This window comes from Argopecten irradians, chromosome 2 (genome assembly GCF_041381155.1).
Source record: "Argopecten irradians isolate NY chromosome 2, Ai_NY, whole genome shotgun sequence".
Classification (NCBI taxonomy): domain Eukaryota; kingdom Metazoa; phylum Mollusca; class Bivalvia; order Pectinida; family Pectinidae; genus Argopecten; species Argopecten irradians.
The window spans coordinates 56076621-56104317 of record NC_091135.1 but is presented as its reverse complement, the minus strand read 5'-3'; the positions used below and the strand labels follow the sequence as shown (position 1 = coordinate 56104317).

The 27697-nt window shown below is 39.7% G+C and overlaps 1 protein-coding gene and 1 long non-coding RNA gene across 3 annotated transcripts in view; one reads left to right on the top strand and one right to left on the bottom strand.

Annotated features, from left to right (window-relative positions):
• The window catches only part of LOC138316019 (mitochondrial inner membrane m-AAA protease component paraplegin-like), a 101978-nt gene that overhangs the window by 43467 nt on the left and 30814 nt on the right, over window positions 1-27697 (bottom strand). Inside the window, exon 17 of the mRNA XM_069257493.1 lies at window positions 19005-19159. Within this exon, the coding sequence (XP_069113594.1) occupies window positions 19005-19159 (155 nt within the window). The remainder of the gene's footprint in view (window positions 1-19004; window positions 19160-27697) is intronic.
• On the top strand, window positions 14655-16101 carry LOC138316020 (uncharacterized). Of its 2 annotated transcripts, none has more exons than XR_011207580.1 (3): window positions 14655-14877; window positions 15517-15601; window positions 15921-16101. It is a non-coding gene; the product is annotated as an uncharacterized lncRNA (long non-coding RNA). The 2 variants fall into 2 exon arrangements; XR_011207579.1 differs by having other exon boundaries at window positions 14655-15192.

Genomic DNA, 27697 nt, shown 5'->3' with positions numbered 1-27697 from the left:
TTTGTAATGTATGTATCGGTCTACGTACGCGATATAGCCTTAATTCTTCATAGTCACTTTTATTTTATTGTACGGGTGATAGACAAGTGTTTGCATGGTGTGTAACTGACGTAACTCCCCGAACATTCCTGAGGAAAGCCCCCGGTTGTAGCCTCGACCAGCGATTCTTCTTGTTGTTTATTACCGTTACAATGCTTGAACACATATTCTGTTTTGATGTCAAATACATTTTAATTGGATCTAATAACAAATATCGTAAAAATACCAGTATTTTTGATCTAATTATTAACACAATCGGTAATTACATTTTTGTATATTGATGGACTACAAAACAATGTATACAAAACAAATCAAGTTATATACTATCATAATGTTCATAGAAATTGTCATATACAAGTACACACAGGGTAACAAATTCTAATTTATAGACAGATTAAAATCAATTACAATCACAAGTAAGCATTTTTTTAAATTTTCACGGAATATTATGGCCTTAAACAAATATAGATGATTTTTATTTACAAAATGCTTTTATCCGTTACATCAAAAAATGCGGTTAATATTTTCAACTGATCAAGTAAAAAAACAATTAATACCTTCTTTTTAATTTGTTATGTTTATTGTCATTACATATTTTAAATCAATTCCCGTTATATCATGCTGTGAAAAACATTTGATGAAAGTAAAAAATCCTTGGTCTACTATCTCTAGGTTAAAAAATGTGTTTACTATTTTATCGTAAAATAATTTGTACTAGGTCCGTCCATAATAACCAAATGTGTTTATCCTCGGCCCAAATGGCATTCGATGTTTTATCAATAAGTTTGAGAATCCTTGGTCTATGGTTAAAAAATGTGTTTAAAGTAAAATAATTGTAATCCGCCCACTCGGCCCAAATTCGGCCTATGTGGCAAGTCAGTGCCCATATGTACGATCGGGCGGCCCAAATCGTCCCTTTTGGCAGTCATGGGAATAGGTATGATCGGCCCAAAATCGGCCCGTTGGCAGTTAAATGGTTTTAAATGACCTTCAACCAGAATATGATTATCCTGACTCCAGACCTAAATAGGTTATGACAAATTAAAATTGAAACTGCCCAACTGTAACCGGGGTCATAATGAAATATAGAATAAAGAATATTCAGTTTTCACACTGTTCAAGTAAGAGGCATCAAAGTGTAAAGAACTTGCAGCGTTGCGGTCGTACTTGGGAGTGGTAAAGTAGCGTTTTTTAAGTAACACTAAAACGACATAACAGGGAGTATAGGACTACAGGTTTTGAGCCCGTTGTCAGAATGAATGACTCGAGAGGGTGAAGATGCAGGCATTTATTCAGTGAGATAAGCACTAATAAATGTGACAAACAGAGAAGAACCCACAATTGCAAAGAGGACATAGCACGAATAATACCTATAAAGTTTAATACTACACGCAAAAAACCTAATCAATTAACAACTATATGATTGCCGCCCTAGAAATCAATTGGCAACAAATGGGAAATAGGCACTTTTAAAACAACAAACAAAAAAACACAAAAGAGAACTGGCATGTAAATAAATTATAGGCTACGGGGGTTCACGTGCTGAACGGGGCGTAAACAATTAAAAAACGGATTAAAGGTGATTGCCGATTAAACAAATATTATAGTGAGTTGTAAATTAACAATATAATATTTTTCATGAATTTAATATACTTTTTCTATACTGATTTACCGAGAACTTAAGTTAAATACTAGTTTCTTTTCCGGGACAGTAATTGTCTCGCGGGGCACAAGCAGAGGGGCGAAGCTAAACCCGTGTTGGTTATTTTTACGTACTGGCCGCCCGCGACCGCGTCGGGGGGGGGGGGGGGCGTCGTCCAGTGGGGAGACGTAATGAATGGCAACATTCGGGGGGGGGGGGTGGGGGGGGGGGGCCCACGAAATTATTGGATTCTATATACCAGACGGGGGGAGGAATTTTAAGTACATAATGCAACATAAGTAAAATGAGAAAGAAGATGTACTAATCATATAAGGTTTCAAAAAAAAGGACAAAGATCCAAATAACAAATGGGTTGGACTCCACGCGAGGGAAATAGTTATATAGACCCCCAACGCCCCTCTCCCCCATCCCCAATAAGGGGGGTCCTTTAGATAAATTGTTTAACGGGGGGGGGGGGGGGGGGTGAGGGAGGTTACTATAAGGAAAGACAGGTGGGAGGTGATGGTTCAAACTCGCTCGCGTCCGAGATCTTTCTAATGTGTTAGTCCTAGTGTGTGCTTTATAGGTGGTGGTCAAATTAGAGCATGCGGGGCAGTGGGGATGGTGAGGGGCGGGTTGGGGGGAGGCGGTATTCCAGTATAGGGGATAGTGGGGGAAGGGGGTTGGGTGGGTGGGGCCATGAGATGTGAGAAGTGTGGTGAGCGAGTGTGGAAAGGGGGATTGATTTCGAACTTGGTAGTATTGAATTATGATATAATTGGTGGTATTTCTATAATGTGTTAATGGTAGAAAGATCCAAAATTAAATATTAGTGAAAAGGGTCCAAAACTTCCTAATTTAAAGTTGAATAAAGCTGATATATTCATACCTTCGTCCAAGGATTTCCTTCGATGTATAGTTTTAGCAACAACAAAGTTTCAGATTAAGCTCCGTGCATGACTTACTCCCAAGTTATCTGTATAAACAAAGTCCAGTAATAATTATTAGTGCCAAGGAGCAATAACTTTGTAACTTTACAGTCAAATCAAGCTGATTTTCAAACTCATTTATTCCATCTAAGTTGGGATTCAAATTTACTGCAAGATTACCGTTGTTCATCCCACTAGAATGGACAAAAGACTATCACAGGTCATCCATGACCTAATGGTCAGGAGACCTAAAAATGTAAAATTAAGCTGCAAGTCGTACAAATACTGGGGATTTGCAGGTGGTCCAGTAAGGAGTTATATCCAGGTGGTTTCGATTAAGGGGGATATGAAGTAACGCGAGTTTGCCAGTGGATCTCGCCAAGGGGTGATTTGAAAGCGGTCACACAAAGGGGATTTTTAAACGTCTAACAATATGTAAATGGATGACAATACACCAGTAGACTTTGATGTTGTATTCCCTTAGGGGTATTTGAAGGAGTCTCACTTAGAGGAATTAAAGCGTCTAAATACAAGTGGTGCTTAACATGAGTATTTCATTAAAATCAATCTTTGGTAATCTTCTGGCGTTAAAGAAATTTTAAAAAAAAAACTGCTGTAACAGCTGTTTTTTGAATATCAAAGCAAATCTGGAGTCTAGGGGTATTGGTGAAAGATGTTTTAACTGGCATAGCACTTATTTCTGAAAAAATAACAAATTGTGACAACTAAAAAAAAGTGTATATTATATTCCTAAAAATACTAATTTCTTCTTCTTTAAAATACATTCCAAAAATAAACTAATGTAAAGGTATAACACATACAAATTAATAATAAAATGTACCTATAATTACAGTGAACACACAAGCATGTCAATCTACATAAAAAACCCCTAAATGTCACTATTTAAAAAAAAATATGTTGGTAATATTAAGGGCACATGACATTACATTAAATGTAGTATAAATTGACTAATGGATATTCTGTCTTAGCATAATGAAAGTAGTTAACTGCCCTAGCGGGTATATATTGATTGTGAGAAGTTCATGTGGCTTGGCAGGTAAAATATCCTACTTTTAAGAGAGAATCTACCGCGCACAACAAAAAAATGGACATTACAATTGGATACCGTACCTCGCAAGGGAGGCAATTCTGATAATATGCAAAGAAAAAGAGGAGGACACAATAAATATTATTATTATATATTTGAATAGTTTGGTCAAAATCCATGAGTTTTCATGTTTCTTCATTTGGTTTTTTCTTATCTTTGGTTAAGATTAACTTTGAAATAATTCACAACGCTATTTTTAGTTATATTATTTAGTTATCAATTAGGTTTATATTTAGGAAAAGGAGAAGAATATTTACTAATAGGGGTTAACTGAATCATAATTAAAGACATCGAAACCTTTGTAGTATTGGTGATTTCGATATGTTTGGGAAAAATCAATGTGTTATTAAAAAAGTGAAAAATCATTTTTTGCAAAATATACCACCCCAACGTATTAATGATGTTTTTTGTTCAAGAATTTTATAGTGCGTTTAGATGTATCTCCCTAAATTGTTAATTTGTATAAACATATTGATTGATAAAAATAGCATTGTACAAGAGACATGGTCACTTTAAAAAAAAGGACCTAGCCTGTAAATCATAAATTCAAGAAGTTTTTAAGATCCAATTTTGATCCGTAAGTGCAATGTCATAGTCGTAATAATCGAATCCGGACGTTATAAATAAAATTCCTAGAAATCAAAGAGAACTTGTTCAGTTATGTGATAAAAATGACGTCGAAGATGAAGAACATTTTGTTCTTCTCAGTCCGGTGGCATATTCTGAATTAAGAGAAAAATACATTAACAGATATTTTTATCATCAAGACCAAAGCGTGCATAAGATCTATAGAATTATTCTCTAGTAAAGATGTTAAAAAATTTTGAATATGTTGGGTAACTTTTTGTTTCGTGCAACAGAGAAAAGAAAAACTCTGCTCATAATTAATTAAATGATAAAATTGCTTTTTATTTGCCGTCAGCATCAACGAGGGTTCTGTTGTGATCACGTCTTTTATACATATGTAGCTTATTAGTATATTGAAATACTGAAATATTGTCCTCCGCCATCTTATACTTGGTATACATTGTATGTCAGTATTATAATGATAAATAATTGTACTGTTCCCTATATGCTTGTTATGCATTTGGATGAAATAAAAAACTTGAAACTAGTGTCTTTTTGTGAACAGACATATGTCTTTCTGTCATCGCGGTCTACTTCAGTATCTGAAATACATGTAATAAAAATGAAAACATTAATAAGTTTTTGCATGCATGGTGTGAAGAATGATTTATTTTTTATATACCGGTACAAGATGTTAATTCATCACGATAATTTTTTTTTTTTTTTCAATTGAGATTTTCTTATTAACAATCCTAATAATAAATTTTCCATATTCAAATGACTGTAATTCATAAAACTTTGATCTTAAAATTAATAAACTCATATATGGTCCTCGCCATTCCTCTGACAAAAGGGATGTAGGGAGGCAGTATAGAAAGGTATCTATTTTTTATTCATTTACGGACCTTCCAGGTCAAGGAGATGGAAAGAGAGGTGAAGGAAAGTCAAGAGTATTCAGAAAAAAAACATCGATCTGCTATTTGTACATGCAGGCAACCTGCCCAACGCAGGTTTTGAACTTGTAACACAGGTGGTAGTAATTTGACGACTCAATTTACATAGCCATAAGGCCACTGCTTCCCAAGAGGGGGTTTAAATCAATTACAAAAAAGAAGTGCCGGTATAGCTGTAATAAGTACTGACCATTTTTTTTATTAATTAAAAAACATCTTACATAACAGCTAAGTATATACCCAGTATAATTAAGGATTTGGATCACACAACACTAACATTTGTACCCCGCAGTAAGGTCGGCATTGATGACAGTCTCCATTATACTAGGCCGGCGATAACAGATTCAATCATTTCTTGTACATTTCTTTAGCAAAAATAATAAAAACATACATTATAGGAAGCTCTAGCTCATTTCTTCTACTAGAATAAAACCATTAAGAATATAATGATCGATGACTAGAAGAATACAAAAAAAATTAGATTCTAAGTACAACAGGCAAATATATTTTTTTTTTAAATGCAAATCTCTGAACTTACACTGTAAAATTACACAGAATAATTTCCAGATAAAAAAATCAAATGTCACTTGAAAAAAATTATAGTTTTTTTAAACAAAATTTTAAATAACATTTTTTGTCATCATATACATTTATCATGACTTTTTGTTATTTTCACATGGATCAATTGAGAATCACACTACAATCATAACCTGTTAATTAATGACTTCATAAAAGAGGACAATCATCAGCCAAAATCTGGAATGAATATTATTTTCATTCTGCATGATGACATAATTATGTAGTTTAATAATTAGGATATATACTATATTATCAAATTGGATATATCACACTAAGATTAACATGGTAAATTAATCTTATTAATATACAAATATTTCAAAATCAAGAATAAAAAATTAATTTTGATGTAGTCTACTTTAGTAAGAAGGCCTTATTGTTTTTTATCTCTACATTTTCCCAGTTTTAATTTGCTGGTTAAAAAATTAAAAAAAAAGAATGCAATAAGTGTCGTTTAAATACATCAAAATACCAAGTACTCAAACTTCAATTTCCAGATTTTATTTTTACGTTACATTATTTCTTTTGGAAATTGACACAATCATTAACACAAAAATGTACGACAACTTTGTACTATTGTATCAAGAACATTTTCCAGCATGACGTGAAAACTGTAACGATCGAGATTCTAAAAGATTACAGAGAACTTCCTTCCCACTTCATCCTGTGCATATGTCTGATGAATATGTCTAGGAGTAAAAGAAGAATATATCTGTAGGATTCTTTTCGTAAGAAGAAGTCATTCACGGAATATAGGAACACGTTTTCTGAAGTCTGTCTAGTTATGTCGAGGATCAGAATGTCAAAGAATGGGTCCAAGAGATGCGTCTGAAACTGTAATATAGAATCGTACACCATCTAGACTACCCCTCCATCGTCGGTTATCCACGTTAAATCAGCCTACAGAGCGTATAAGTATAGACACTGGGTTTCCGATGGCTACTATCCCCCCGCCACAAACACATATAACTGCACTATATGGTCAATGCATATACATAATTACATATACATAACAGAATACATGTATTTCCACTGCCTATATCTACATGTAAAGCAAAAATAGATCCGTTAAAAAACAGCACAGAAGCTCCAAAAGCATATGTCGTTAGCCACATACAATGTATACATTAGTCAGGGCAGTCTCAATAAAGATGACCTATATACAAATCTGGTCGTTATAACACAGGTGGTCGTTATACACAGGTAGTCATATACGCAGGTTTGACTGTTGTGCGTCTCAGATCTCAACAAATAACGCCGACAATTCAAGTTCATCGATGAACAGAACAGATTGGCTGTAAATTACAGACAAAAAACACAAATGTTACACATATGAAGAGCTATTGTAAAAAACTCCTATATAGACGCAAACCTAACAGCTACAGCAGCCAGCCAACTCACCTAGTCCGCGTTTGCGGCAGGTCGTGGGCAAGTTGATGTCATCGCTGTACGGCTAACGTAGTCGTATGAAAAGGGTTCCAAATCCCGGCTTGTAGGGTGTTTCGTATTACATGTCCTCTCAGGTCGGAGTCTAGCTCTGGAACTGGGGCTCTAGCAGGAGCCCCGACGTCACGTCCGGCTAGAGTTCGGCCAGGGGTCTCCGGGACGCTTGACATCCCTGGGCAATTTCACACACATTCCTCCCTCAACTATTTTTGGGAGTCAGGGGTATAGCCCAGGGATCAAAGGAGTCCTCGGGGGTCTGATGTCCGTACCCATGAACCGGCTCCGGCTCACGGGTCTTTCATTGTGTTGAGGGTCCACCGTCTCCGGGGGCCAGGTGTGTCGGGGGCACTCTAGTGGAACAGACGGAAGGAAAGCGTTCTCGTCTGTTAACTGCAGCACGGCTGTCATATCCAGGTCTTCAAGGATCTCCGCTACGCGCTAAGCGGTATACCCCAATAGGTGAGAAGCCCCATGTGGAAATCCCGGCGCCGGGAAATAGGGACAACCGTCTCCAGGATGAGGCGATCCCTTGGAATGGCTCGGAGAGCTCGTTGCTGTGCCGCCTGGAAATGATGGACCATTCCGGACACGCGAGGCGCTGAAGTAGGTGTTCGGGAATGTGTCCAGCCAGGAGTGTACCACGTCTTGGCTCCCCCCGAAGCAGTGGAGTTGAATCCGCTGGTCCTCATGGCCTAGCAACTCCGCAGCTACAAGGCGTAGAACATAATTGTATGCAAAAAGGGCAGTAGGGTCATCTCTCAGGCTGCGTATATGTCGGACCAGGACCTGGTGAGGCTTGATCTGATGGAATAGCCTCCGAATCTGACGTTCCTGCTCCACCCAATGGTCAGGGGAAGGGACGGATAGGTCGAGACCGACCTCGCCCAAACCCCTTGACGTCGGGTCTCTCTGGACTCGTTCTAAGAACGCAAACTCCTCCTCGGGTGTCTAAATGAAGGGCCTTGGGGTGGGCTCCGACTGCCCACGTGGGTAACTGTCTCCGGTCAACTCCGGCGAATTTCGTCGTCCGAGGGGTAAGTTGCAGGTCTTAATAAACGGCGACAAACCGCCGGTTATCCCAACCCTCCTCTGCTCCTCAACCAGGGGTGACGCTGCCTCCACGTCGTGCGCCGACGCGGTGTCTCCTAAACCCGGCCATTTGCGGGTCCTATCTAAATGGAAGTGGGCGTCAAAGGCTGGGGGGAAACATATAGCTTCTGGTTCATCGGGAACTTGAACCTCCTCTCCCTCTACCACGAGCACCTCGTAGGGGGCGGACCCGTCTCCGGATCTGGGGACTGGAACCATGGGTTGAGGGATGGTCAGAGCAAACGTCTCCCGTAGCTCTGCCATAGTGGATTCCGGAATAGCGGACGCGAGGATCGTCAGGCTCCTCCAGTGCAACAATCCCGCCGGGCTATTCATGGGATCCAGGGAGAAGTTATGGGGTATTGGCCAACCCATAACCCTGCACATCTCTTCCATAAGGTCGCTCTGCCCCGGGGTGATTTGCCATCCTTCTGCCATCAACCGATACCGGTTGATGTGCTGGACCAGATCTTGGAGGGTCGCCTTCGGTCCCAGGATACTCTTGGCCTTCAACTCAAGACAATTCCACCGGATGTTGGCCAGGTCTCGATCGCGACTCCTTCCAGGACCTCTTGGGCGATCCCTGGGGGCTCCCCGACTTCGGGGCCCGGATAGGATTGGCCTTGAAGGAACCCTTCTTCGGAGCCTGTTTTCGGGTCGGGGTACCAACGGAAGGGGCCTCAGACTCCAGAGATGCAGGGTCTCCTGGGAGTAGGGCTGCTAGGATGGGGAAACCATCTCCACATCGGCCGGTAGGTAGGGTCCCAAATCCACCTCGGCCTCGAGGCGATTTAGGGGTTCCCCGGCCACCTCAAAGCCGGATAGGGCCTCGAGGTCCAAACAGTCTGGGTCATCAGGTCCTCACGGGAGCAACAGGAGGGAGTCGAGTAGAAGCTCTCCTGAAGGTGATCCTCCTGGGGCGGTCCTGGAACCGTTTCCGGCTCAGGGCCCAACGTTGGCAGAGGAGGAAGCTCCGAGTGCTGCGGAGGGCTGGTTACCTGCCCCTCGGACGTCTTCCGTCACGAGGGTAGGCAGTGTGGGGTCCAGTGCCAACCGGTAATCACGAACGGGGGCCAGGGGGTCCCAGGAACTCGCCGTCGACTCCCGAGACTGTCTCCGGGTAGCTGGGGCTCTGGGTGGGGTCGGCTGATAAATATTCGGCCCGGATCCACTGGTCTGAGAACAGGGGTCCCGGGCTGCTTGGGACGCGCGGCGTAGCCAGCCCCGTTTACCGGTGCGTCGAGCTATGGCGACCTGCCCCTGCACGATCTCCCCATCTCCTGGAGACTCAGGTGGTTTGTGAGGAACAACTCACCGGAACAACTCTTCGGCATCGAAAAGCCGTCCCTCTCTCTTGTTGCCTGGCGAATCAGGTTCAAGGCCCGTTCCCGGGCAGCAATCCTGTCAAGGTACTGCAGCAGTGACGATTGACCACTGAACATACGAAACATGCAAACTTAAAGGACTCCTGCGACGACACATCGCCCAAATTTGTATTTGTCAAGGCCCAGAGCGTCTGAAGGAGCCTTATTGACATTGACATGATCAGGGATCCATGGTACCATTCGTTGGCAAATTCAGTAATCACACACTGGATCATAAAGCCTACCCCCCCCCCCTGCGCCCACCCCCCCCCCCACGCCACGAAGACGTACAATATTCCTCCACCACCACTCCCCCCTCTTCCGTAATGTTTGGGGCTGGTAATTACCAATCCAATCTGAAACTTTGTCGATCGCCCGACAAGTGTTTCAGTTTGTCATGGTTTAGGACCATAACTGTGTTCCGGAGTTTGACCCGGAACAGGTACGGAGTTATCTTCTCTGTGATGAACCCCAGGACCTTTCCATGGTGATGAAAGCTCTTGCACCGGCCCTTCGGAGAGCTATTGGTCAAGGACGTAAACTACTATCTCCCTCCCACTCGTCAGGATCTCCTCAAACGAATAGCCGCAAGTCCATAGTTTTTCTTCATGACCCTTTTGGCATTCGCCTAGTGATTGCCTGGCAATGTGGTGAGTTTTCTGGTGGGAGAGAATTTCCTGAGCTTGCCCTGATATGGAACTATTTCTTGAGTCTGGTAGGGCTTTAGGGTTACTTACTTACCCTTTCCCGCAAAGGCTCGTCAAAGTTCCACTATATGGGAAAAAAATGAGGATACCGGCAACAACTCGAGGGCCGGAGGTGTCAACGTAAACGACGACCAGAGCACATCCGCCCCATCCAGCGCAGGCAAGCCATGGTCACCTACCCATTGACAACATCAATACCAAGTACATATTTAAAATTTGGGGGGAAACTATAGCCCCTGACCATGTTAGGCTCACACGACAAAAGAAAAAAAGTAACACTGGGTCAAAAAAAAACAAAAAAACAACCCAATCCGTCCCAAGCAAGGATGAGGGCTGGGCATCTCCGATGATTCTAGAAGACAGAACAATTCTCACTTGATCTAGGGAAGGAAGGATTCCCATCTCACGTATGCTGCTTCCCACAAAAGCCAACGGTAAATAAAAACGCCGAACAAAGACCACAATCCCACTAGAATATCCCGACCAACAAGCTTACACATTTCCAAAAAGTCACCCATACCTCCGCCCGCGCTTAGGTCAACTCAATCCCCACGTGTCAACGCTCCGCGGTGGGGGGGCTCGGTAAAACAAGTCGCTACCGTGAGCAGGCCTTTCCCGCAATAGCGGCCTAGAATGCGGCCGCAAGGGGGGAACGGTACGTGTAGTTAAACTGCGCGAGCGTGCACAACTCGTCCCCAGCGATCCACAAGGTACGTAATCACCCAAGTAAATCACAACACACCAGCAAACACTCACATCTGCACCGTTGCCGTTTACAGCACACAGAACAGACATCGTAGGTATACCACACAAGCACCAATCGAAACACACAAAACGAACCCAACACGTGCCGCCGCAATCCAACACAATCATGAAAACCCAACCAACATCAACACAGCCGATGTGAAGGGGGGACGTCGCAAAGGGCACTGTAAATAGTTTGTGAATACGTCACAAAGTCTGTAAAGTTTCTCTTAAAGCGCCTTTGGACCGAAAATAGTTGTATTGGGACCCCGAACCTTGAAAAGAAGCTATTCACGGGCAGCCTTTGCCCGTGATCTCAGCAGTCTGTGAGGGCAAGGGTATCGCCTCCATCCATTTTAAGTGCATTGATCCACCATGACAAAGATGAGCTCGTTCCCGCTCTCTCTGTATTGGTAAGGGCCCCAAGAAATCGATATGGACTCGTTCCATGGGGACTCCAGCGTGGTAACCTACTAGGGCGTGACGACTGATTCCGATTTGGTTTCTTAATAACGTTTACATACGTTTCACCATAGAACATGATTCCGGACTTCCGGTGCTCATGCCATGACAAAAGGAACTTTTTCTTTTCACCCTACTTATTGGGGAGCGACTAAACCCCTTTATGACCCGCCACAAGGGAGGTTCCATTAGATGCAGCCTCCAAAGCTTCCTCCCCGGAAGGCTTTGGGGCAGTAACAACAAACAATGTCTGGACTACCTCCTCGTTTCTCTTTGGAGATAACCCCCGACAAAAAATAACCGGGGGAGTCCTATATCCCGGAGGACAGCTTCTTAGATTATCCAGTAATATTTGAGGTCGCTATCACTGGACAAGAAACGAGGGCCACTATCATTGGTTCCAGACCGTAGGTCCCACCATCTTACGATTACGGGTTAGGTACAAGATCCAATTTTTTTATCTGCACCTACTTTAAGGTTTCTAAGGAGAAACCGGACCCTACAGCTTGGGAACGAATCCGTACCCATCTGTTCCAAATTAATTTCCTCTCTGGCCTCGGAGAAGGATAGAGACCCGCGCTGTGTCTCGTAGCGTATCTCAACCGTCAAGGGATACTCCTCGGTTTCTTTGTCCTTGACAAGGTACCTGTGATAATAGAGCACTAACATCATCCACTTCCTCCAGGAACGCGGCCCATTGGTCGTGTCGCCCTTTGAACAGTAATTACAAGTGCCTCCACATGGAAAATCAGATATACGCGATCCATGGATGTAATGGCTTGGTTTACTGGTAGACCGGGACAGTGGGTCAGCGTTGCCATGGACCTTAAACCCTTCCGATTACGAACTACCATATTATACTCCAGCTCCTACCATCCACCGAGCTAACTGGCCCTGTGGTTCACGAAACCGTAATAACCAAGTCAGGCTACTGTGATCTGTCCGGATCAGGAAAAGGTCTACCCCATGGAGATAGTGTCGAAACTGTCGAGTTAGTCGTAGGGACCACTGCCAGGACTCTTTGCGAATAGTAATTGTAACCGTTTCGCTGCTCCGGCGTCAGAGCATAACTAGCACATACGCGATTACCACCTCTCCTGTCCCTCTTGTAATCTGGAATTAACTCCCCTCCAATGGTCCTCATATCGGATGCATTCCGTGTCCAAAAACAAACTCAGTGCCTCAGTGTTGGAAAGGGCTTTATAATAGGAAGAGTTAGTTTAGCTATAAGGTCGTAAGATGCTTCAAAAGCCTTCTGTTAAAATCCTCCCCCCATACAAACGTTATTGTTTGCCCCGTAACTTTAAAAATAAAAAAAGGGAGTAGAGCCAAGGCAGCAAAAGTTCTTATAAAAAGCTATGCGGTGGTAATTGGCCATTCCAGTAACCCCCGAGGAATCTCTCAACATCCTTTTTGAAGTCTGAGGAGTCGTCCACTGGCTTACTGCTTTAAAAATATCGTCCCCGACATTTTCCAAGGACTCGGGGCCTACAATCCGTCCCAGGAACTGCTACTTTCTGCTTACAGAATTTTCATTTTTCTTAGGTTTCAAGATTGATCCCATACTGGCGGAAACGGAGCAAGGCTTCCCTGAGATTGTTCACGTGCTCCGTGAAATCCGTTCCCAACACCAAGATATCGTCAAGGAAGGCCAATACCGTTCGCCATGCCATACCTCTCAGCACCAAGTTGATCGCGCGCGAGAAGGTCGCGGGGGGATTGCAGAGCCCAAACGACATCTTTACATACTCGAACAGCCCATATTTGGTGATGAACGCCGTTTTCTCTTTATCCTCTTCCCGGATCGGAATCTGCCAGTAAGCGGAGTTAGCGTCCAATTTGGAGAACCACTTGTTCCCGACCAAGGTGTCGACGCATTCCTCCACTAATGGCAGGGGGTAGACATCCTTCACCGTCACGTTGTTAAGAGCCCGGTAATCTATACAAAAACAGACGGAACCGTCCTTTTTTCCTATCAATACCGGGCCGAGGCCCAAGCGGAAATGGAGGGTTGGATGACTCCTGCTTCCAACATTTTGTTTACTTCCTTCTCCTCCTCCCCTGCAAATTTAATGGGTGTACGTCGTATGCCCTGCTTTATTGGTGTCGCCTCCTTGGTATTGATTTCATGTTGGAGTGCTGTGAATGTCCCCAAATCAAAGGTACTTTTAGCGAAAACGTCCTGGAATTCCACTATGAGTTATGACAATGTTCTAAATTGTGATGAACTTAATTCCGATCGAGAGGACTCCAGCATGGACACCAGGTGTTCCGGTATTGTGGGTTCCGAGTTATCCGGAGATTCGGAGGTGTTGTTCTGACCTGGCTCCATGATCACAGCCTCCCTAGCTCGTCCTACCACTTTGCCTTTCTTCAGGACCAGGAAGTTGTCCGTGGGGTTCAGCACACAAATACCTGGGTCTGTACCCTCGTCGTGTAATGACCTGGGTATCCAAAAACGACGATCCACATCGGCATCGATGTAGTAAGTCGGCATACATCCGTCCACATTACAGTTTACCCTCACTATTGAATTGGGGGAAATTACCCGTCGTCGGGCAATCGTTACTTTACATACCTTGGGTTCTCGGTTGCCTATTTGAAGTGACACTTTATTTTGCCCCAACGACAACGTCTGACTTTCCATATCCAATACGGCACCGTATTTATATAGGAAATCAAACCCTAATAGCATGTCATCCTCAATAGGAGGGATCAACCAACCAAATAAATAAAAAAAGACCTTCGAAATGGCCCCTGTGTATACAAGATTGAGCCCAGGATAGAATTTTAACCCGGCCGCTGATTGGCTGGCTAATTATGAATTTCAAAAGTAAAAATGTTTTCTGACAGGTAATTATTCCTAGATAACCATAATATCAATTTGGAAATTCATATTGAGATTTAGGTTCAAAATATCAATTTTGATAATGAATAGGTAAAAACATTAGAATTTCCGGATATTTTAGTGCAAAATGCGCCTGATTTCAATAAAGCTACCCTGGTTGGAGTTTGAGAGCAGAAGGACCCAAACTTTTTTTTCTATCTAGTGTTATATGAGAACCTAGACTTTAATTATAGAACACAATACCTAACTAATATTTCTTTGTTTTAATAATACAGTACAAAACTTTAACAAAGTTTAACACTGTGGTCTATGTAAAATCATTTAGTTGGTTGCTCTCTATAGCGAACGCAACCGGAAGTATAAGAGTCAGTCACTGGAGCCGAGTGAGTCCATGGATACAAAGGTAAGTCGCCAAGTTTTAGAATAATATGTGTCACTGTGACTATGCATGCAGTTTATTTAGAATTGGCCAGTATGTTAATGGTACATATAACGTAGATTCAGGTAATTAGCACGTCTGTAAACGTGTGACATGTGCGTTTAACATCAGATGGGTACGATGACATGGGTGCGCGGTGCATGGTCTCCTCAGTTGTCAGAATTTAGTTCACAGAACTGTATGCATGTTCCAGTTTAGGTGAACCAGGAATTAGCGGTCAAATCAAGAAATTGGGGGGTCAGTCATCTCTGCCATATTGGAGTGCCGAGAGCCATAAAGGTATAAAACATAAGTTACAGCTTATACATTTGAAATTGGTAACATTAAGGGGAGAAATTACATTGTATTACATAACGTCTAGTTTGGGGTGTGGTATTTAGACCTGCCAGGTATCATTGGTGGGAGGGGGGGGGGGGGTGTGTGGTGGTGGTGGGTGGCGGGGGGAGTCATCTCAGGTAAGCTAAATTTAACTAATTGTACTGATTAATTGTAATATTAGGGCTAATTAGTTTATTAAAAGTATGCATTTTATGTTATAATGATGTAAAATACCATTTTGTGAATATTTTTTTCCTTTAATGATAAATATTAATGGTGTTTCAGGGTCATTCAAGATTTCCGGAAATATGTGTTGGTTGCACAGATTCCAGTCATGGACAAAGACATGCATCTTTTGTGCTCATTACAGGTTTGATCTTTGTTTAATTTGTTTATTTTAAACAGAAAGGCTCTGGAACCATGTTCCTGGTAAATTTGAATATGTAAAAGGTTTGGTATATCTGGTTTTTTCTTCCAAAATCTTGACATTTTCTATATTATAGGGGTACCTGATTATGTAATGGATTATCTCCCCTTGGCTGGGGACTTTTCCTATTTTTTCATTATATTCAGAAAGTTTAATGATGTAACTAATAATTAACTTAAACAACATTAATACTATTTCAATATTTAATACATAATTTGCAATTAATCAAACAGTGTGTAAGTTCAACATTTCATGTTTTCAGAATTACTCCGCGGGTGACTGTCCGAAGGTGAAGCCCTGTCCTGGACAAACCACTTGACCGATTAAATTCATATTACAGATTTGACACACAGCCGAAATACACTTTACATCATAGGTGAGTATTAGAATTTTAATTTCTGCTATAGGGATCAACCAACTAAATAAAAAAAGACCTTCGAAATGGCCCCCTGTGTATACAAGATTGAGCCCAGGATAGAATTTTAACCCGGCCGCTGATTGGCTGGCTAATTATGAATTTCAAAAGTAAAAATGTTTTCTGACAGGTAATTATTCCTAGATAACCATAATATCAATTTGGAAATTCATATTGAGATTTAGGTTCAAAATATCAATTTTGATAATGAATAGGTAAAAACATTAGAATTTCCGGATATTTTAGTGCAAAATGCGCCTGATTTCAATAAAGCTACCCTGGTTGGAGTTTGAGCAGAAGGACCCAAACTTTTTTTTCTATCTAGTGTTATATGAGAACCTAGACTTTAATTATAGAACACAATACCTAACTAATATTTCTTTGTTTTAATAATACCAGTACAAAACTTTAAAAAACAAAGTTTAACACTGTGGTCTATGTAAAATCATTTAGTTGGTTGCTATCTCTATAGAGGAATCAGCCACAAGATAACCACAAAAGCCCATCGGCTTTGAACCAAGTTTTTAGGGGAATTAAAGCCTATGGTATTATTTTTGATATTAGGCCGGGTGAACCTATTTATAATGTTTAGGGGATGTATCAGAAATGTCTACGATAATGGCAAAAATCTTATGGTGTCTCAAATTACCTGTAATATTATGAAAAACCTTCCGCTACTTTATTATATAAATAGTACTAGCAACACTGGTCAAATGTTCCATATTGGATCAAACAATGTAAAACATAGAATCTTTAAATTCGCTAGGTTAATAGGTTATGGAATTATGGAAGAAACATCCCTATTCTTAGAAATAAACCATTTAAACAATATAAAAATAGATTCATGTGCAACTACAGCAACGTACATATTAGACCAAAGTCCAGCAAACATATGAGAGGCTTAAATTGGATTCCTAATCAAAATGTAAAATTAAATTAATCATATTGATGTAATCATTATAGTATACAAAACTAGTTGACCAAATATATACCTCGCGAAATACCCGAAATGTTCGCTTATATAAAATTCGTTTTAAACTGCTCATGAAAATTATGGCAACTCGTATAACATGCAGATGATATACCGATACTCGTCTAGAGCACACAAAGAACTAGTGCCCTTGGTGTATGCCATTTAGATGTGTGAAGCAAGAAAATCTTTGTATTACTTTCACAATGAGGTATTAATTATCTTATGAATTTGAAAAAGATATCAGTACAACCTTTTTATTATGAGCGTTAAAAACCTATCCTATGTACCAAGTTGATGTTTACAATATAATTATGTTGCTTAGATAATCTTATGTGTATATACGAGTTAATTAGCTCATTTTATTTTTGAAGGGCAGGTCATGAAAATCCCGATCCCTACTCCAATAAATTTCAGTTACAGTATATTTTAATGTTGAAAAATTAATACACATATTTGAATTTAAATGTAAAAGTAATTACTGTAACTTGACTAAGAATAATTGGGGTTACTAATTAATTTGTAATGAGTATATACCCTGTATATTATATAGTTCGTAAATTGCATACTATTTCAACACAGAATTGTAAAAACTGCTATAGGAAAAACATATAAGGAAATATTAAGAACTTCGACCACGGTAGTGTCCCACGTTATATATCACTTAGACAGTTCTGTAAGGCTTACACAAAACATGTGAGTCGGCTGTGGCGCCCACAGTCTGAGGCTATCAGTGAGATATTTTCGTCGAGGTGTTGGATTGCACCTTGACTAATATAGTGGACTTCTTTTAGATTGCCTGCTGTCCACATTAAACAATATCACGGATATAATATGACAGCCAGAGTAAAATCTAAGATGGGGGGAAGTGGGTGATTTGAGAGGTGTGTGTAGTTTTTAAAGGGTAGTAGGGTCTTGGGACCCACCGTTGATATTCATTAAATGACAATAATAACAATGACTCTATGTTACACCCCAAATGGGGTCAGGTAAATGCTACAGGTGAGTATCCACATTGATATCTATATAACGGGTACGAGGACCTCCTCTGGAGTCATATGTATACATGTAATACATAACAACCTAACCGCTAGACCTAGGGTTTATACTTGCAGTAGTCAAATGTACATGTACACAATATATACCTACACTAAAACAAGAAATTCTTCTGAAGTGTTTTCTTTTCTGAAAACTGATAATTTCTATAACACAGTATGTGTGACGAATTCAGAGCAGACTTATAGAAAATAGCATTGATTGAAGACTATTTGTACACATGCATGTTTTTATAATTATTTTTAAAATCTCCCTTTACAAGTTAAAATGTATTAATGCTTGAATATATATATACGTAATCACATACGTATTGGTTTATATATTTATAACATTAAAAAACAATTACATATTTTCTAAGACAAGATATATTTTTCATAATGATAACTTATTGCGAACGTAATAATAATTATAGACATCGCTTTCAGAATCCGGATCACTATAAGCTACAGGAGTCCCGATCGACATTTATAATTGAATTCTGTCGTTCCGGTCACGCTTTCACTTCGTTTACGTTTTTCGTTTTTCGTTTGCGTTTTTCGTTTAGCGCTTGACGAAACGCGTTTTTCGTTTTACGCTCTTCGTTTTTCGTTTGCGTTTTTCGTTTTTCGTTTGCGTTTTCGTTCGTTTTCGTTTAACATTTCGTTTGCGTTTTGCGTTTCGCGCTCGTTTCGAGGGAACGTTACACGCATTAAGTACTGTAAGGGTAGATATTTCCAATGATAGTAGCAGATTTATCTAACGTCTGTCTCCATGTTTTGATACTAGATTTAAGCAAAAAACAGAAAGTTCTGACCATGTTCTGACTGAAGTTATCGCATACATGAGGTATTCTGAGAAGTAAAATATTTGTACATATAATATTTAAAAAAAAAAAAAAAAAAAAAAAAAAAACTTAAGTAACTAACTTCATCCATAACATTTGACAGGGATTTGCTGTAAGGTAAAAGAGGGGAGCCTTCAGAGAAATCGTACGATACACATCCTACACGATCATTCATCCCCCAGCTCCGTATCTGTGTGTACGCTTGCTTTGTCACCTTGTCAAGGTCATCATGTGCACCTATATTCACAAAAAAAAACAAAAATTGTAACTTAATCAAAACCCCAAAAGTAATAAATCCATCAAGATCATCATATCTCTTGGTAATTAAATTATTAAAGATCCTACATCGCCGACAGAGTATAACCGATACTCATCAGTTTAACAATAATTGGTGTTTAATCGTGTATATATAATGTATGTATAATTAACACAAAAATAATGTAAAATAATTTGTTTTGCTTTTGGTGCATGTGCAATCAATACTTCATTCCATATAGGACATAGTGCCAAGGTTTTTTTCAGGATACAATTAATCATTTTTAATATTTCTATCTTTGAAGTAAAATTAGAAGCTTACATTTTTCAATGGTGGTAATGGTGTGAAGTAAGTAACTGTTGTTACTGAAGAAAAACACTGAATTATCTGTTTCTGTTTTTGATAGAGAAAAAATACCATTTGTCAGCAGTGGAGCATCTTTAAGAAGCCTTACATCACATTTGAACCCTTTGACCTTAGATTAAGGCTAGAAGACATTCGTTTGGACAAAGTTCAGTACAACATGATACAGACCTAAAATCAGGTGTCTAATTCACTCGGTATGTGAGAAAAGGGCATTTTAAAGATTCCAGCACATTTAAACCTTATGACCTTATGAATGAAGTTTCGGGGCATTTATTCATTGAACAAATTTGTTAATATGTCATTCATCAACCTGCTACATGACTCAAGCCTCAAGGTACCAGTAATTATAAATCAGATATTTTAATTACAACTTTAGCACATTAGACTATTATTACCTAATAAGTATGCTAATATGGTTATATCAGATCTCTAGACTCCTAGATAACTAAAATGGCTTTTTGGTAATTAAGAAGAAGTGGTTTATAGATTTAAAGATGCTCCACAGCTGACAAATAGTATTTTTTCACTATCAAAAACAGCAACAGACGACTTAGTATTTTTCTTCAGTGACAAAAGTTACTTACTTTACACCATTACCACCATTGAAAAGTTTGAGCTTCTAATTTTACTTCTAGCTAAAAATATAAAAACAATGATTAATTGCATAACGAAAAAATTCTGTGGCACTATTTCCTATATGGAAATAATTACTGATTGCACCAAAGGCAAAATGAGTTATTTTATATCATTTTTTGTGTAAATTAGACACATATATACACGATTAAACACCAATTATTGTTCAAATGATGAATATCATTTATGCTCTGTCGGCGGTGCAGCATCTTTAAGCACATGCATTTATTTAATAAAAGTCAAAGTCAACCATTTGAACTGTCTTTCGTAGTCCTAAAAGTAAAATTGCTACAGACTCTGAATCAGATCTCTTGGTCTCTTATTCAAATAGAGGCTGTGTACAAATCTAGCATATTTGCCTTATGTAACCTTGAATGAAGATCAAGGTCACAAATCACTTTCAACAACCTAGATATATATCTTTAAGTAAGCTGAAAACAAAATGACAATGGCCCTACAGTTATTCAGGGATGTCAACCTTGTACAGGAAGCAAGACACAAAACTATACAAAAAATAAATGGATTAACGTCCTCTTAGACTTCAACACGGACAAACTATGAAAAACAACCCAAAAGATATCACTCAATTGAATTTAATTTGAATTTGAACTAAAATAAAATATTTCTGAATAATAATTGAGAACAAAACTCAGCTGAAAATGTTAATCAAGAAGTTGAAAAGGTCAAATGTTTAAATCGACAAAATGAGAAAAAACTACACTGTGCTGAAAATCTAGTATTCAACTATGTATCCTACCTGTGGTGACATGGTTACAGTGGGTAATATTGAGATCTAGTGTATCCTACCTGTGGTGATATGGTTACAGTGGGTAATATTGAGATCTAGTGTATCCTACCTGTGGTGATATGGTTACAGTGGGTAATATTGAGATCTAGTGTATCCTACCTGTGGTGATATGGTTACAGTGGGTAATATTGAGATCTAGTGTATCCTACCTGTGGTGATATGGTTACAGTGGGTAATATTGAGATCTAGTGTATCCTACCTGTGGTGATATGTTACAGTGGGTAATATTGAGATCTAGTGTATCCTACCTGTGGTGATATGGTTACAGTGGGTAATATTGAGATCTAGTGTATCCTACCTGTGGTGATATGGTTACAGTGGGTAATATTGAGATCTAGTGTATCCTACCTGTGGTGATATGGTTACAGTGGGTAATATTGAGATCTAGTGTATCCTACCTGTGGTGATATGATTACAGTGGGTAATATTGAGATCTAGTGTATCCTACCTGTGGTGATATTGATACAGTGGGTAATATTGAGATCTAGTGTATCCTACCTGTGGTGATATGATTACAGTGGGTAATATTGAGATCTAGTGTATCCTACCTGTGGTGATATGATTACAGTGGGTAATATTGAGATCTAGTGTATCCTACCTGTGGTGATATGTTACAGTGGGTAATATTGAGATCTAGTGTATCCTACCTGTGGTGATATGATTACAGTGGGTAATATTGAGATCTAGTGTATCCTACCTGTGGTGATATGATTACAGTGGGTAATATTGAGATCTAGTGTATCCTACCTGTGGTGATATGATTACAGTGGGTAATATTGAGATCTAGTGTATCCTACCTGTGGTGATATGATTACAGTGGGTAATATTGAGATCTAGTGTATCCTACCTGTGGTGATATGGTTACAGTGGGTAATATTGAGATCTAGTGTATCCTACCTGTGGTGATATTATTACAGTGGGTAATATTGAGATCTAGTGTATCCTACCTGTGGTGATATGGTTACAGTGGGTAATATTGAGATCTAGTGTATCCTACCTGTGGTGATATGATTACAGTGGGTAATATTGAGATCTAGTGTATCCTACCTGTGGTGATATGGTTACAGTGGGTAATATTGAGATCTAGTGTATCCTACCTGTGGTGATATGGTTACAGTGGGTAATATTGAGATCTAGTGTATCCTACCTGTGGTGATATGGTTACAGTGGGTAATATTGAGATCTAGTGTATCCTACCTGTGGTGATATGGTTACAGTGGGTAATATTGAGATCTAGTGTATCCTACCTGTGGTGATATGTTACAGTGGGTAATATTGAGATCTAGTGTATCCTACCTGTGGTGATATGGTTACAGTGGGTAATATTGAGATCTAGTGTATCCTACCTGTGGTGATATGGTTACAGTGGGTAATATTGAGATCTAGTGTATCCTACCTGTGGTGATATGGTTACAGTGGGTAATATTGAGATCTAGTGTATCCTACCTGTGGTGATATGATTACAGTGGGTAATATTGAGATCTAGTGTATCCTACCTGTGGTGATATTGTTACAGTGGGTAATATTGAGATCTAGTGTATCCTACCTGTGGTGATATTGTTACAGTGGGTAATATTGAGATCTAGTGTATCCTACCTGTGGTGATATGGTTACAGTGGGTAATATTGAGATCTAGTGTATCCTACCTGTGGTGATATTGTTACAGTGGGTTATATATTGAGATCTAGTGTATCCTACCTGTGGTGATATGATTACAGTGGGTAATATTGAGATCTAGTGTATCCTACCTGTGGTGATATGATTACAGTGGGTAATATTGAGATCTAGTGTATCCTACCTGTGGTGATATGGTTACAGTGGGTAATATTGAGATCTAGTGTATCCTACCTGTGGTGATATGGTTACAGTGGGTAATATTGAGATCTAGTGTATCCTACCTGTGGTGATATGGTTACAGTGGGTAATATTGAGATCTAGTGTATCCTACCTGTGGTGATATGATTACAGTGGGTAATATTGAGATCTAGTGTATCCTACCTGTGGTGATATGATTACAGTGGGTAATATTGAGATCTAGTGTATCCTACCTGTGGTGGTGATATGGTTACAGTGGGTAATATTGAGATCTAGTGTATCCTACCTGTGGTGATATGGTTACAGTGGGTAATATTGAGATCTAGTGTATCCTACCTGTGGTGATATGTTACAGTGGGTAATATTGAGATCTAGTGTATCCTACCTGTGGTGATATGGTTACAGTGGGTAATATTGAGATTCTAGTGTATCCTACCTGTGGTGATATGGTTACAGTGGGTAATATTGAGATCTAGTGTATCCTACCTGTGGTGATATGGTTACAGTGGGTAATATTGAGATCTAGTGTATCCTACCTGTGGTGATATGGTTACAGTGGGTAATATTGAGATCTAGTGTATCCTACCTGTGGTGATATGGTTACAGTGGGTAATATTGAGATCTAGTGTATCCTACCTGTGGTGATATGATTACAGTGGGTAATATTGAGATCTAGTGTATCCCACCTGTGGTGATATTGTTACAGTGGGTAATATTGAGATCTAGTGTATCCTACCTGTGGTGATATGGTTACAGTGGGTAATATTGAGATCTAGTGTATCCTACCTGTGGTGATATGATTACAGTGGGTAATATTGAGATCTAGTGTATCCTACCTGTGGTGATATGATTACAGTGGGTAATATTGAGATCTAGTGTATCCTACCTGTGGTGATATGGTTACAGTGGGTAATATTGAGATCTAGTGTATCCTACCTGTGGTGATATGATTACAGTGGGTAATATTGAGATCTAGTGTATCCTACCTGTGGTGATATGGTTACAGTGGGTAATATTGAGATCTAGTGTATCCTACCTGTGGTGATATGATTACAGTGGGTAATATTGAGATCTAGTGTATCCTACCTGTGGTGATATGGTTACAGTGGGTAATATTGAGATCTAGTGTATCCTACCTGTGGTGATATGATTACAGTGGGTAATATTGAGATCTAGTGTATCCTACCTGTGGTGATATGGTTACAGTGGGTAATATTGAGATCTAGTGTATCCTACCTGTGGTGATATGATTACAGTGGGTAATATTGAGATCTAGTGTATCCTACCTGTGGTGATATGATTACAGTGGGTAATATTGAGATCTAGTGTATCCTACCTGTGGTGATATGGTTACAGTGGGTAATATTGAGATCTAGTGTATCCTACCTGTGGTGATATGGTTACAGTGGGTAATATTGAGATCTAGTGTATCCTACCTGTGGTGATATGGTTACAGTGGGTAATATTGAGATCTAGTGTATCCTACCTGTGGTGATATGTTACGTGGGTAATATTGAGATCTAGTGTATCCTACCTGTGTGAATGTGGGTAATATTGAGATCTAGTGTATCCTACCTGTGGTGATATGGTTACAGTGGGTAATATTGAGATCTAGTGTATCCTACCTGTGGTGATATGTTACAGTGGGTAATATTGAGATCTAGTGTATCCTACCTGTGTGAGTTACAGTGGGATATTGAGATCTAGTGTATCCTACTGTGGTGATATGGTTACAGTGGGTAATATTGAGATCTAGTGTATCCTACCTGTGGTGATATGATTACAGTGGGTAATATTGAGATCTAGTGTATCCTACCTGTGGTGATATGATTACAGTGGGTAATATTGAGATCTAGTGTATCCTACCTGTGGTGATATGATTACAGTGGGTAATATTGAGATCTAGTGTATCCTACCTGTGGTGATATGGTTACAGTGGGTAATATTGAGATCTAGTGTATCCTACCTGTGGTGATATGGTTACAGTGGGTAATATTGAGATCTAGTGTATCCTACCTGTGGTGATATGTTACAGTGGGTAATATTGAGATCTAGTGTATCCTACCTGTGGTGATAATGGTTACAGTGGGTAATATTGAGATCTAGTGTATCCTACCTGTGGTGATATGATTACAGTGGGTAATATTGAGATCTAGTGTATTCTACCTGTGGTGATATGATTACAGTGGGTAATATTGAGATCTAGTGTATCCTACCTGTGGTGATATGGTTACAGTGGGTAATATTGAGATCTAGTGTATCCTACCTGTGGTGATATGATTACAGTGGGTAATATTGAGATCTAGTGTATCCTACCTGTGGTGATATGATTACAGTGGGTAATATTGAGATCTAGTGTATCCTACCTGTGGTGATATGATTACAGTGGGTAATATTGAGATCTAGTGTATCCTACCTGTGGTGATATGGTTACAGTGGGTAATATTGAGATCTAGTGTATCCTACCTGTGGTGATATGGTTACAGTGGGTAATATTGAGATCTAGTGTATCCTACCTGTGGTGATATGGTTACAGTGGGTAATATTGAGATCTAGTGTATCCTACCTGTGGTGATATGGTTACAGTGGGTAATATTGAGATCTAGTGTATCCTATCTGTGGGTAATATTGAGATCTAGTGTATCCTACCTGTGGTGATATGATTACAGTGGGTAATATTGAGATCTAGTGTATCCTACCTGTGGTGATATGATTACAGTGGGTAATATTGAGATCTAGTGTATCCTACCTGTGGTGACATGGTTACAGTGGGTAATATTGAGATCTAGTGTATCCTACCTGTGGTGATATTATTACAGTGGGTAATATTGAGATCTAGTGTATCCTACCTGTGGTGATATGGTTACAGTGGGTAATATTGAGATCTAGTGTATCCTACCTGTGGTGATATGGTTACAGTGGGTAATATTGAGATCTAGTGTATCCTACCTGTGGTGATATGGTTACAGTGGGTAATATTGAGATCTAGTGTATCCTACCTGTGGTGATATGGTTACAGTGGGTAATATTGAGATCTAGTGTATCCTACCTGTGGTGATATGGTTACAGTGGGTAATATTGAGATCTAGTGTATCCTACCTGTGGTGATATGGTTACAGTGGGTAATATTGAGATCTAGTGTATCCTACCTGTGGTGATATGGTTACAGTGGGTAATATTGAGATCTAGTGTATCCTACCTGTGGTGATATGGTTACAGTGGGTAATATTGAGATCTAGTGTATCCTACCTGTGGTGATATGATTACAGTGGGTAATATTGAGATCTAGTGTATACTACCTGTGGTGATATGGTTACAGTGGGTAATATTGAGATCTAGTGTATCCTACCTGTGGTGATATGGTTACAGTGGGTAATATTGAGATCTAGTGTATCCTACCTGTGGTGATATGGTTACAGTGGGTAATATTGAGATCTAGTGTATCCTACCTGTGGTGATATGATTACAGTGGGTAATATTGAGATCTAGTGTATCCTACCTGTGGTGATATGGTTACAGTGGGTAATATTGAGATCTAGTGTATCCTACCTGTGGTGATATGGTTACAGTGGGTAATATTGAGATCTAGTGTATCCTACCTGTGGTGATATGGTTACAGTGGGTAATATTGAGATCTAGTGTATTCTACCTGTGGTGATATGGTTACAGTGGGTAATATTGAGATCTAGTGTATCCTACCTGTGGTGATATGATTACAGTGGGTAATATTGAGATCTAGTGTATCCTACCTGTGGTGATATGATTACAGTGGGTAATATTGAGATCTAGTGTATCCTACCTGTGGTGATATGGTTACAGTGGGTAATATTGAGATCTAGTGTATCCTACCTGTGGTGATATTGTTACAGTGGGTAATATTGAGATCTAGTGTATCCTACCTGTGGTGATATGGTTACAGTGGGTAATATTGAGATCTAGTGTATCCTACCTGTGGTGATATGATTACAGTGGGTAATATTGAGATCTAGTGTATCCTACCTGTGGTGATATGATTACAGTGGGTAATATTGAGATCTAGTGTATCCTACCTGTGGTGATATGGTTACAGTGGGTAATATTGAGATCTAGTGTATCCTACCTGTGGTGATATGATTACAGTGGGTAATATTGAGATCTAGTGTATCCTACCTGTGGTGATATGTTACAGTGGGTAATATTGAGATCTAGTGTATCCTACCTGTGGTGATATGATTACAGTGGGTAATATTGAGATCTAGTGTATCCTACCTGTGGTGATATGGTTACAGTGGGTAATATTGAGATCTAGTGTATCCTACCTGTGGTGATATTGTTACAGTGGGTAATATTGAGATCTAGTGTATCCTACCTGTGGTGATATGGTTACAGTGGGTAATATTGAGATCTAGTGTATCCTACCTGTGGTGATATGGTTACAGTGGGTAATATTGAGATCTAGTGTATCCTACCTGTGGTGATATGGTTACAGTGGGTAATATTGAGATCTAGTGTATCCTACCTGTGGTGATATGATTACAGTGGGTAATATTGAGATCTAGTGTATCCTACCTGTGGTGATATGTTACAGTGGGTAATATTGAGATCTAGTGTATCCTACCTGTGTGATATGGTTACAGTGGGTAATATTGAGATCTAGTGTATCCTACCTGTGGTGATATGATTACAGTGGGTAATATTGAGATCTAGTGTATCCTACCTGTGGTGATATGGTTACAGTGGGTAATATTGAGATCTAGTGTATCCTACCTGTGGTGATATGGTTACAGTGGGTAATATTGAGATCTAGTGTATCCTACCTGTGGTGATATGATTACAGTGGGTAATATTGAGATCTAGTGTATCCTACCTGTGGTGATATGGTTACAGTGGGTAATATTGAGATCTAGTGTATCCTACC